Consider the following 12848-nt stretch of genomic DNA (forward strand, 5'->3'; position numbering starts at 1 on the left):
AAACATAACCACTTCACCTCGTACCCCGAGAAAAGTGATATGAGCTTAACACTCCTCAACATCTGGGAAATTTGGTTAGAACGAAACTCATCTGGGAAGTTTGGTTAGAACGAAACTCTAGATTTTTCGGACTGTGTGAGTCCTCCTCGATTTCCTTGATGGCAAAAATTAAAAAGGAAGCGGCTGCTTGGGTGGGGGCAGGAGCAAAAAACCTAACGGAACTTTTAGTGCAGTAATTTTTTTTACTCTTTACTTATTAGCCAGCTTGTAACTCTTCTTCTTTATCAATAAAATAGGCACAATCTTGTACCCATTGGTTTTTTAAAAAAAGATAAAAGCTAACAATATTTTCCATGGATGGAAACATTAACGTAACAAGATATACAAGTAACAACCTATTTGAGACTTCAGTAGTGTTCATACTATACCATACTAGTAGTAACAGTAGCATTAAGCAGCCAGCTTACATTGAACAACAGAGCACAATACTTGTGTCAGTATAAAAAAAGACTTGTGTAAGGCCAGCTACACAAGTTAGCTCGCATTTCATAATTAAGTTTCAGATTTCGTGCAAGGCCAGATACTTTAGCACTGTACCGAAAGGAAGATTAACATATAAGTACAATACCGAAGTAATGACTATGGAAATAGGCTTAGAAATACAACTGAAGCTAGGTACAGTGCAATAAACCTTAGTGCCTCATCATAGGTCCCTTAGCTTCCAGGAAAGTATAATGCTGTATTTGCAGAGAAAAAAAATATCACCTTCTAGTGGTGATCAAGTACGCGAGACTCTTGCAGTTGCAATAGAAACATCTGCCAAACCGGTCCCATTTGACCACAATAGCAGCTGCAAAGCCAACGCCGAAGCCAAGCCCGACGAAGAGAAACAAAACCACATCAATATGACGAGATGACTTGTCCCCATGTGCCACACCTGGAGAGTGAGGTGAACTACCACAAGGAAATTTTGGCAATTGCAGCCCACACAATCCAGCATTCCCTTCAAATGAGCTGCTGTCAAATGTAGAGAACTGACGTGACTGCGGTATCTTCCCCACCAAGTGATTGTATGACAAGTTTAGGGAGCCAAGAAAGGTGAGATCAGTTAGCTCTTGTGGAATGTCCCCTGAGAGTTGGTTGCAGGACAGGTCTAGTGACTCCAAATCAGTCATGCTTCCAAGTTGGGCTGGAATTTTTCCAGTGAAGGCATTGTGTGACAGACTCAGTACGCGTAGTGATACAAGGCTTCCAAATGTTTCAGGAATAGTACCCTCCAAACTATTTTTTGAGAAGTCAATTGCTGTTACGGTAGTCAGCATCCTTCCAAATGGCATATCTGCCCCCTTGTACATGATCTCAACAGAATATTGATATGAATGTTCTCTGTCACTGACACTTATAGTGCTTAGAGTTTCGAGAGTTTTCCCAGAACTATTAAACTCTGCCATCATTGACTTTAACTGCTTGAACCATTGTGGCCTCAAAGTACCAGAGAAGTTGTTTGAGGCAAGATCGATAATTTGCAAGCTAGGGAAACATTCCTCACATTTTGTGTCCCCAACAATATCACCTATGGTGCCATACATTTGGTTTGATCTCAGGACGAGTACAGAAAGCTTGGGAAGCCCCCTCAACCAAGAAGGAAAAGCATCAGCTATTTTGTTGCTTCCAAAGTCTATAACCTCCAAGTATGTACAGTTAGAAAGGCCCCTAGGAAGCCTCCCTTCGATCTTATTGCCATGTAAATCTATCGTCTGTAAAGAACATCTTGTTGTTATATTGGAAGGCAGCATCCCTTCCAAGCGATTCTGCCTCAAATTTAAAACACCGAAGGGGATATTTTCTATAAAACAATGTGGAATCGGGCCATTAAAGTAGTTATATGATAGATCAAGGACATCAAGTAGGTATGTGGCATTGCAAATTGAGGGAGATACATGACCGTGTATATTATTTTTGGACATGCTGAGATAAATGGTGTCCCGAAGATAGGAGGTCCAGTTTGGCAGAAGGGAAGAGAACATGTTGTTGGAATAATCCAAGATTAGTCCTGATAATTTTGGCATAGGGATCATCCCTGAAAGTCTATTGAAACTAAGATCAAGCGCTTCGATTAGTGTATTGAAAGGGACAACATACGAACTAAGTTGCATGCCTGTGAACATGTTATGTGAAAGATTCAATTGCCTAACATTCCATGTCGTCTCCCAGATCCAATTTGGTATATCCCCACTGATTTTATTACATGAAAGATCCAAATACGATATATGGTCAACATGCCTCAAAAATCTTGGAAACTGAGTTATCTTGCAAGATACGAGCCTTAATTCTCGTAGTCCAGCCAAATAGCTGGTTTCCACTGGATTATTATCTTCTGAGGCCATGACATGCAACTTATTGTAGGAAAGATTCAAAACAGCGAGGTAAGTTAATCTCCGAAAATGTGCAAGGTCCACGGAACCTATCAAGTTGTTTGAGCTAACATCTATACATACTAAACTTGTTAGTTGAAAGATGGCTTTGGGAATAAAACCTGACAATTCATTGTTCTTGAACCTCACGGTCTCCAACTGTGGACCTGCCTTGTCAAAGCCTTGTAAAGGGCCAGAAAGCTGGTTGAAAGAGAGATCAAGGCGATTTAATATAGGAAGACTGAAAATAGATGGTGGAATCTCCCCTGGAAGGACAATAGAAAACATTAAGTTAGAAAGTGTTTCCCCTTCGACAAATTGAAATCAGAAGATGCTACCTCCTATTTTGTTCAGAACATGAATACTTGTGTGGTAAAAGTTGATATCGTACCATAGAAATATATATCCCAAATTTATTTATTTTATTTTGAGAAAATTGCATTACTAGTCTCAAAATAAAAGGCCAAAACTTGTGTGGTAAATTACTTTCCCCAGCCCCCTCGTCTTTGTTGTGCCACGTGTTAGGCAATGGTTTGATGCTGGTTCAACACATTAATTTGCTAATAGTGGGGTGGGTGAGATTAGTGTGCAAGTTTAAGGACTATCGGGAGAATTTAGTGCACCTACGGACCATAGAATTTCATAATCCTAGGACCCATGAAGCTGAAATGATCCGGACCCATCATGGATCATAATTTTATGGTATTATGATTTATGATACCCGGTGTATAGTCCTGTACCATCAAAAAGAATTGGTAAGATCACTTATATAGAATCCCGATCCTAACATCAAAAATTGTTAATATCTGAAATTAAATCCATGAGTAATTATATATGTTTCTTCAGTTTAATTCGACATCTTTTACTCTTTGCATGACATCTGACCATTAAATTTTTTTAAATTATGATTAGATAATGTTTGGAGTTAAGTTGAAATGTCGAATTGACATTGACATGAATAAGTAGACTCGAGTTTACAAGAATTAATAAATTTATAAAAATAGCATTGTAGATTTCTTTTCAAGAACTTGTTTAACTTTTTAATACATGCATTTTTTTACTCATTACGCTGCAAAATCCCCCCCCCCCCCCCAATTCTTGACACAGTGTCAAACTCATTTGTTGTGTTTAAGCTCTTGCAATGATCTATATAAGCTGCCAGCTTTTGTATAAGAGGGCCGGGTTAGAGAAGTATACCGTGTCAACTACGCCAATGAAATCCTTTTAGAGTAAACTAGAGCAAATGAGAAGCTTTATGAGCCCTAATACCATTTAAGATTTCCATTGTCCTTCCTACCCTGTCAAATGAACACTCAAGCTCATATAGAAGTGACATGTGTGGTTGTTGCATCAAGAAGGAACCTTAAGGGAGGATTTTGCAACAGGGTTAGGCTTGTGGGTTCGTCAGGCCCTTCACACAACGTGTGCTTGGAGTATTGCTTGAAATGGAGAGAGGAGGTTTGGGCATCAATCACTCCCCCAAGTGGCCAAGTTGAAACCAGGAGCAGCACTGTGACAGAACAAAACAGATGCCAACTTTTCTGACATGGGCCTCAACTTTTTTTCCTAGAGTCACTCCACATAGTAGAGGCCTTAATGTAACTATTTTTCTTTTAGGGGATAATTGCAACTCAAGATGACTACTAGGAGCTTGAGCCGTGCACACATGCGTCAGTGGCAAGCTTGCACCTACTCTGAGCAGAGGAGGGCACAGTTGGAGCTTGCAAGGACCATGGTGTGGAGCACTGACGCTTAGGGATGCAAACAGGCTAACCCAGATATAGGGCTGAATCATGTTGGCAACTGTAGCATAGACTATAAGTGGGTTCGCAGGCTAGCCTGCTTGATTTGCAGCAATATATTACGGTGGAGGGATGCCATTGACCTGTTACATGCCTTTACAAACTAAGAGCATGTTAGCAGATCCTTACTCCCCAATCCAACTATCATATTGGGAGGGTTAACGAAAAATAGTGTTCCAGCAGATTCTTTTTTACTTTTTTCCATTTCACAATAGTTATTGGGACAAACTAATAATCCACCCTAACTTATCCTAAAAAAAGAGTATCTCAATACGGTAGTTTGGATTGTGATTATTGGGGAACTGCAAAAACAACTTTTCCGATAACCATAAAAGAAATATTGGGACATTTCCATTAGCTTGTTATTAGGAAAAATTGATTGGAAAACTGTTGAAGATGCTCTAAGGGATTCTCAAGTTGGCGTGCGACTGCGCACGCGGTGGGGGGAGCACAAGCAACCCAATATGACCTAATTTTAGCCCAAGTTAGGTTTAGTTGTGGCCGAACTAACATCCATGTTCTATTTTTTTTTCCCTTTCTTCATTCTTTTGGGTTTTACATTTTCTTGTCCTTTTCTTTAATTATTTCCTTTTATATTATTCTGCATATTATTTTATTTCCTTTATATTTATTATTTGTTTCTATTTTTTGTTTTGTTTTCTTTTCTGTTTTCCTTTTCTACTAGGAAATTCTAACTTTTCATTTATTTTATTGTTTCCATTTTTATTATCTTTTATGCTTATTTTATTTTTTATTTTTAGTAACAATTTTTTTGTATATTTTGTTTGCTAGTAAGAATAATTTATTCAATTAGTTTTCTTTATTGTTTCACTCTAGCACTACTTTAAAAATCATTTGTGCATACGATCATTCTATTTTTTTTTACAACGGTGCTTAATAACAACCGTCTCTAGTAAGGGTTCCAAAAATACAAGTATCTATAGAGGTGGGCCACATAATTAAGTAATTGTCTGAAAATCAATTCGAAAGGCACGCCACCTAAGCTACCACTACTAGAAATTGACTTCTAGAGGCAGGCCTAATAAGCAACTGCCTCTAAAAATGTAAACAACCAATTTTAAACAAAAATAATAGCCTTTATTTAATGAAGAAGAATGAAGACAAATTTACTAGCATAACTATAGAGCTCGATGACATCTAAAACTTCATAGTTCATAAACTTTTCATTTAAGACTATTTACAGGCCCAAATAAAATTCATCACCATTTCTTATATTTATTTTTAAAAATAAATTATGATTTCCAAAATGGCCTTGGAAGGAGATGTGCTCTTCACAAAAGTTGTAGTGCATGACGAGATCTAAAAATTTGTAATTGATATTTTTTTTCAAATTTATGATTGTTAGAGTGTCAAATGCATAGTACAATATTCAGAGAAGTGAAATCAAAAGAATCCCTCATATAGTTAATATGTGTTTCGTAAAGAGAGCTACGCGTGAAGAGAGCTGTCATACCATGAATTTTTTGGAATTCAGGATATGACTAGAAATAATAATTAAACAATAATTTTCTAATAATTTAATTTTTTCAACATTTATTTTCTTGAGAGGAAATTTAGTACTGGAAAATGATTGGTTGTTTTTTCTAAATTAAATAAATTAGTTCTTTGTGTGTTGGATTCATGCCAAGGCATCTTGGTGTTTCATGAGTGCAGACATTTTAAAAATGCGTTTCTATAACATTTAGGTTCTTCTAAGAATTTTCCAAATTTTTCTAGGATCTATTCTCATTTTCCTAGAGCTAAATCTTTTTATTATTTTCTTGAGCTCCAAGTCTTTTATTTGGATTCATCGTGTCCCAAACTATCTCTAGAAATTTTCCTAGGATTTTAGCTTTTTAGAGTATTTTTTGTGGTTTCATTGATTTATCTAGAATTTTCTAGATTTATCTTTGCACGGGAAACATCTCTAAAAATGAAATAGAAAGAAATCCCCTTTCCTTCAGGCCGGGCTCGTGGGACTGACGTGCTCTAGCCCAGCAGCCGGCCTGCTAGGCCCATCTGAGCCCTGCAGCTCTTGGTGTCCATGCCGGACACAGTGTGGCACCACCGCCTCCCCAGCTAACTTGGGTGTGCGTGCCACGGCTCCACCCCTGCCCCTATAAATAGCAAAGCCGCATCCCCTGCTTGCCATGCTGCCCCAGCTCGTGCATGTGCTGTGCCTCACCCTTGCTCGCGCAAGCGCTGCCAACCGCCGGAGCCGAGCTGCACCGCCACCTCGATCTGCCAGACCCCGGCGTCCCAAGACCAAGCCGCCACCTCCCAGAGTTGCGGCACGACAGGCCACCTCCAACCAAGGCATCCGCTACACCAAAAAGGCCATTGGAGCAGCACCGCCTCGCCTCACAATGCCAATCCGGCCGCCGTCTGTTGTCCGCTGCCAGCCAAAATTCCAGCTGGAATCTGTCCACCCTGCCGCTGGTGAGCACCTCCATAGAGTCCCCTTGACCTCCTCTTCCAATCCCCATCCTCGCGACCGGACTGCCCCCAATCCCGCTGGTCAGAAGCCAGCCGCCATGGCCATTAGAAGCTCTTTGAGCTTTTGTGATTAGGCCACTTGGAGATCCTGTAATGTTTACAAGTTTTCCTATGTCTTGCTCCTTTTACAATGAACCCCATAGACTTTATCTGATCCTTGCAATCGAACCAAGTTGTAATCTTTATCAGATCTAACCTCGAGCCTTATCAATTTCGCGAGCACTCTTTGATGTGTCTTGCAAATCTTCTCTGCTAGCCCCTATTGTCTAGGGTTAGTCACGATTAGACCCTGTAGCTTGTTTCATCGATCCGTTGTTTTAGCTCCGTTTAACCTCATTCTTATTGTGTTAGGTTGATGATAACATAAATTACACGTTAGTAATGATGGTTTCCATCATGCATGTTTTTGAAAATAAATTTAATATTAATTTTATTGATGCCTGTTAAACATGTCTTCCTTAATTAAAAGCTACTATACACCTCTTTTTATAATCAATGTTAATTTGATTAATGCTTACTTCATATATTTTTCTAAATAAAAGCTAAGTAGAGCTACACCTCGGTTTTTCATAAACTAATGTTAATTATTTTAATATTCAACACTGAGTCAACTTTTCCAAATAAAAGTTGATTAGGCTTTTACACTGGCTTTTATAAATAAATATTAGCTTGATTAATACCAACATGATTATGTTTTCAATAACAATTTGATCCACTTGAATCATAAAGTATACGTTTAGATGTTTCATATAGTTTTGCTTTTCTAAAAGTTAAATATTTAAATGATATAATTTATACTTCAATATTTACAATTAAAATATAGATAAATTATAACTCGGTTTTTCTTAATTATTGATAAAATGACCAATATCAATATGAATGTGTTTTCTAAATAAACTTTGTTTGGCCCAACACGACAGATGTATTAATTCGATTACATGTGTTCATCTTTCTAAAGTTAAGTGTTCATCTTTTTTTGTTTGGTCTAACTTTAATCATTGACAAGTAAGCCTAATAATAATCATTGATGGGTGGAACAATTGTTTTATTGGTACGTGTCCCTCTCCGTCTCCCCCAACCGGCCCTACCCCGCGTCCAAGCCCCGGCGACGCCCGCCGAGCCCTCGCCGCTGCGTTCCCCGCCCGCGTCGCCGTCCCCGAGGAGATCCACATCCACCGCGCCGTCGGAGACCCTCTCCTTCCTCGTCGCGAGAACCTTCTCCAGCAACGGCGCCTCGTCTTCCTACTCGAAGCCGCTGCCCTCGCTCTTCCGCGGCGTACGTCCCAGCCCCAAGCCCGGCGCCGCGCTAGCCCGCGCTGCCGCGGCATCCCGAGCGGTCCTTACCCCGCACGCGGCTGCAATCAAGTCCCGCCGATCAGTCTCGGTGCCCGTCGAGAAGCTCCTGGAGGAGGGCAGTGGCTTCGAGGCCTCCGAGGAGCTCCCTTCCACTGGAAGCTTGGAAACAGAGGTAGAAGAATAGGGGAACTCGGAAGTGGTTCCTGAACCGACAAGAGCAAACTGCCAGTGGGAGTGGGACTGAAGAATTTGAAGAGGAGAAACATGCAGAAGTGGAAATTGAAGAGAGTTCTGGGTCTACGAAGCTGGTGGAGGCGAGTACCCTTGATTCTGTAGTCGCTGACGATTTCAGTGGGCATGAGCAAACAGCTGAAAATGGCAGCATGGTGGGAACCGATCAAGTTGAGAACCATACTGCAGTTGTCTATGAGGAAAATGCATATGACCAAACTGGAGATGATAATTATGTGCAATCAGCTCAGAGTATGGATCCAATTGGGTCCGTTTCTGAGGAAAGTTTTGATGATGATCGGGAGGCCGACAGATCCGACAGCATCATCGAAGACCAAGTGGAATCTGAGAGTTCAATTGATAAGGTGATCGGGGAGAGAATAGGGCAGCTGGAGATCAGCAGGAAGGCTGAGAAGAATGCAGAGAAGAAACAGAAAGTGTCGATGAAACCGTTGGAGTTGGCAGAGGAGCTTGAGAAGAGGCAGGCCTCATTTGGTCAACACTGGAAAGAAGGAGCAGCAGCCCAACCCATGCAACTAGAGGGGATAGGAAAGGGCCCACCAGCTATTGGTTACATGCCAATCGAGATGGACAACCCAGTAACTCGTGCCATGTCCTCACCGTCATTTAGGCCGGACCCCAGGTGCTGGCAGTTCATAGGAGCTATATAGCGATGGGCACGTCTAAAGGTGCTGTCATTGTCATTCCAAGCAAATACTCCATTCATCAAGCTGAATACTATATAGCTATATACTCCGGATTCAGTATTTCGATTTTTGGTAAGTCCTCTGGAAATACCAAGTTGAAACCCAAAGTAGAATCAGGACCATTCCTGCACATATCTGTAATCTTTGAAAATAAAAGACTCGATGAATCTGAAATCTTCTTATCCAAACTAAAAGCTAGAACGATATTGCTTTTGACCCTGTCAGGTTTTTTATGTTTAATGATTTCTTTGGTATGCTACACTGTGTTGGTAATATCATGGTCCATCGCTGAAGGATTAACTTAAAGAATGCATGCAGTTTTTTATTTCTTTCATTGTAATCACCTTCATATTGTCCTGCTGCTATTTCAGAGACGTTATGTGAATAGGACAATTGTTGAACTTGAGGCTGCAGCACAGGAAGAACTTAAGATATAACTGAACTGCGTCTTGCAAAGCTTTTCTCATCAGAGCCGACTGTTCCCTCTACTACTACTAAAACCCCCAACATCCAATCAGATAAAGCAGCAGGTATCAATTCCATTCGATCTGCGGGAGCTAGAGTTGTCGAAACGAGATTGGGTTCGCGGAGTTGGAAGAGTTCCATGTGTGGATCCCAGGTAATAAACAGATAGCATTAAACCACCCACAAATATCTTCTACTACTGTACTTGCAAAGAGAGGACTAGGACAGCGCACCAACATATTGTGAAGCGAAGCTAACGTATTAGTGAATAATAACGTGAGAGCAAGTATGGGCCCGTAGCAACGCACGGGCATTTCTGCTAGTGAACATTTATGGATAAAACTTGATTAGGTTTTTAAATAAAGTATAATTTGCATTAATTCCAACATAGGTTATTTTTCTTTCTTTACATATGTTTTGTTAATTAAAATAAACCGGGTGTGACAAGAGCAATCTTGGTTAAATCCTATATACTGCACATTTGCATATTTTGTGTGAGAAATTGTATGATGTGTGACAGCTAGAAATTTGCTCTACATATACCTAACTTTTTATGCGCGGGTGCGGCTGACTAGCTTCTCCAGAGCAAGCAGACTCATGCCCCTCCCGCAGGTGTAGTTTGGTCAAGGAGGGAGCAGAGGCGCCGGCCACCTCACACATCTGTCACGGTTTAACTTGTCACTAGTGGCATGTCGGGCGTAGGGCTATGTTTTTTTTAAACTAAATAGCACAGAATGGATAATACAGCATTTTGCAATCGCAAATATGTGTGTGTGTGTGTGGGTAGGGGTATTGTTACGTACCGTTGAGAGAATTAGAAGAAAGATCCAGCATTGTTAGCTGGGTCAAATTAACTATTGAGCTTGGTATGCTTCCGGAAAAATTGCAATCTTGAAGAATCAACCATCTCAACTTATTGAGCTGCCCAATTGCATAAGGTATCAACCCAGAAATCTGACGACCATGAATTTCCATGGCTTCCAAGTTAGTGAGGTTGCCAATTGGAGCCGGCATTGAACCTGAAAACCCAAAATCCTCGATATACATGTATCTCAAATTTGTGAGCTTGCCAATTGCAGGCGGCATTGGCCCTGAAAACCCACAGCTGACTATATACAAGTTTCTCAAATTTGTGAGTTCACCAATTGCAGCTGGCATTGGTCCTGAAAACCCAGTATCCTCGATATACAAGTTTCTCAAATTTGTGAGGTTGCCGATAGAAGATGGCATGGAGCCATATGTGTAAACATCCATTTCAAGTGTTTGCAAGCCCGTGAGGTTTCCAACTGCATGAAGTACTGGCCTAGGGAGGTCGCAGTTATTGAATTTCAAGTTTTTCAAGTTCATGAAGTTGCTAAGTAAGGCAGGCGGTACCCCAGAGAAGTTACATCCAGAGAGTCCCAAACTTGTTAGGTTTTTGTGCTGGCCAATCCATGAGAAAATTGGACCTAAGTCGCTTGCTGAGTCCAAATCGAGGTCCAACTCATTATCCAAAAGACAATCAAGGTCCAACTGGTGTAGAGACTTAAGTCTACCGAATGCAGAGAGAAAATCCACAGAAATGAAATTCCTGTTAAGAACCAACTCCTTCAACGACGTGAAATTACTAGAAGGCGTTGGTATGTCATATACAAAGTTGGTCCTATGAAGTCTCAAAGTCTCTAAAGAGCTGGCATTAGAAAAGTTTGGCACATGGCCTGAGAGATTCATATTATAGGACAAATCGAGGACCCTTAGATTTTTCGATTGAAAGGGTCTAGAGGGTAACCGCCCCTCAAGATTTGTCCCAGAAAGTTGAAGCACGGTTAAATTGGGAAAATCCATGAAGAACTCTGGAAATGGACCAGCAGTTGCATAAAAGTTTTCTTGGAGGTTGATCACAACAAGAGAATGGAGTCTCGAGAGCGCTTTATGAATAGGACCACTCAGGTGACAATCAGCCAAACTAAGTACCTGAAGTTGAGGAACATATGCAGCAAGAGATGTGCCCCACTCTTCTCCACTATTAGACAAATCCACCGAGTCAAGGTAGAGCTCTCTTAAGTTGCTGAGGTTTGCCACAAAGGTATCAAAACTTGATTCCCGTAAATTATTATAATAATAATAATAGTTTGGACCATCTAAACCGAGAGGATAATCAATATTGTATGTTGAAAGATCCAATGAGAGAAGGTTCACTAGTTTACTGATGCTAGGAGGTATCTGACCATATAATCTTGAATTGGAAAGGTTTAGGTGGGTTAAAAAAGTGAACCTCTCAAAACCAGCAGAACGGATGTTGTATCCACTGATGTCATTCATGCTAAGGTCGAGTCGCTGAAGTGATATGAGGCTGAAGAGTGCAGGGTCCAAGCCATGAGTTGACAAGCGACGGTTGTTGAGGTCGAGAATGGTGACATGGCCAGAGGAAGGGTCGCAGCCAACACCCTCCCAGAGACAACAGTCGGTACCATTTCGCCATGACGAAAGCCTGGTGGTGGATCTGCTGAAGGAGAAGGACTGCTTCAGCTGGAGGAGCGCCTTAGCTTGGTTTGGATGGCACAAAAATGAGACAGGGAGGTGAGTGAGGTTACCACCATCAGCACGGTGGGCAATAGAGGTGGAGAGTAGTGTGTGGAGCTGAGCAAGAAAGAGCAGTAACACCCAGCCGATGGAAGCCATAGCAACTCAGTATGAGCCCATGATAGGCTTACAAAGAGGCACACGGCAGATACATAAAGGATTGTCTAGTCTAGTAATGCGTGGCAGATACATAAAGGATTGTCTAGTCTAGTAATGCGTGACAGATTGTTATGCAGCTTCCAGCTGCTGTCAAGTCTTCGTCCATTAATAAATTAATTAATTTACGAGTACCATGGCTAAGCTGTACGCAATTGCGACACCTGAGGAGACTTGACTGTACCATGGGCTAGGTGTACGCAATTGCTACACCTGAGGAGACTTGACTAGCCTTTCGTCAAATGCTGTTGGTATCATCCACTGCTACAACAGTGACCGGTAATTGGAAGTCTCACTATAGCAAGACTTCCAAGTCAACTAAGCCGGCCGCTACATTCTGAGGAAGGTGGAATTGAAGATCAAATCAAGTTGGGCGTTGGGATGAATTAGTCCGCACTCCGCAGATAACAACATCGAATATGCTGATCTGATGATGTGCTTCATTTTTTTTTGGTTGGAGTGGAGCGGCATCAAGATCCTACTGCTGTGGAAAACACTGACTTGACTCGTTTTATCTCGCACAAAACGTGGCTGAAGATGATAGTGGTGCTTAAAGAAACAGCGAGAAGGAGCAAGTAAAAATGCAGTTGAGCTGCAGCTGAAACTTGTCGCGACGTATTCCAGCCACGGTAGTTCTCGTCTTCTCGAAGGAGACATTGCAGTGTTCACGTCTAGAGCTCATCCAATCCATAGCGTTCCTCTGGCCGAGCCGTGCGATA

At 41.3% G+C, this 12848-nt stretch overlaps 1 protein-coding gene across 3 annotated transcripts; it reads right to left on the reverse strand.

Moving 5' to 3' along the window:
• Positions 1-411: 411 nt before the first annotated feature.
• Positions 412-12163, reverse strand: LOC117861408 (receptor like protein 24). Of its 3 annotated transcripts, XM_034744962.2 has the most exons (3): positions 10215-12163; positions 9955-10071; positions 2558-2680 (listed from the first exon to the last, which is right to left on the reverse strand). In XM_034744962.2, exons 1-2 carry the CDS (start codon positions 12070-12072, stop codon positions 10064-10066), a joined length of 1866 nt encoding a protein of 621 aa, XP_034600853.1. In that variant the 5' UTR covers positions 12073-12163; the 3' UTR covers positions 2558-2680; positions 9955-10063. The 3 variants fall into 3 exon arrangements, with proteins under 3 accessions (XP_034600851.1, XP_072150579.1, XP_034600853.1); XM_034744960.2 differs by lacking the exon at positions 9955-10071 and having other exon boundaries at positions 412-2680; positions 10215-12157; XM_072294478.1 differs by lacking the exons at positions 9955-10071; positions 10215-12163 and adding an exon at positions 3046-3487 and having other exon boundaries at positions 412-2680.
• Between the last annotated feature and the right edge of the window lie 685 nt (positions 12164-12848).

Source organism: Setaria viridis, chromosome 6 (genome assembly GCF_005286985.2).
Source record: "Setaria viridis chromosome 6, Setaria_viridis_v4.0, whole genome shotgun sequence".
In the NCBI taxonomy this organism is placed as follows: domain Eukaryota; kingdom Viridiplantae; phylum Streptophyta; class Magnoliopsida; order Poales; family Poaceae; genus Setaria; species Setaria viridis.

Bases quoted from the DNA above. Each gene is read 5' to 3' on its own strand.
- LOC117861408 (XM_034744960.2), bottom strand. From the start codon at position 12,072: ATGGCTTCCATCGGCTGGGTGTTACTGCTCTTTCTTGCTCAGCTCCAC. The intron at 2,681-10,214 runs GTACGTAACAAT...TTGTCCTTCCAG, and splicing joins TTCTTCTAATTCTCTCAACG to GGGAGATTCCACCATCTATT.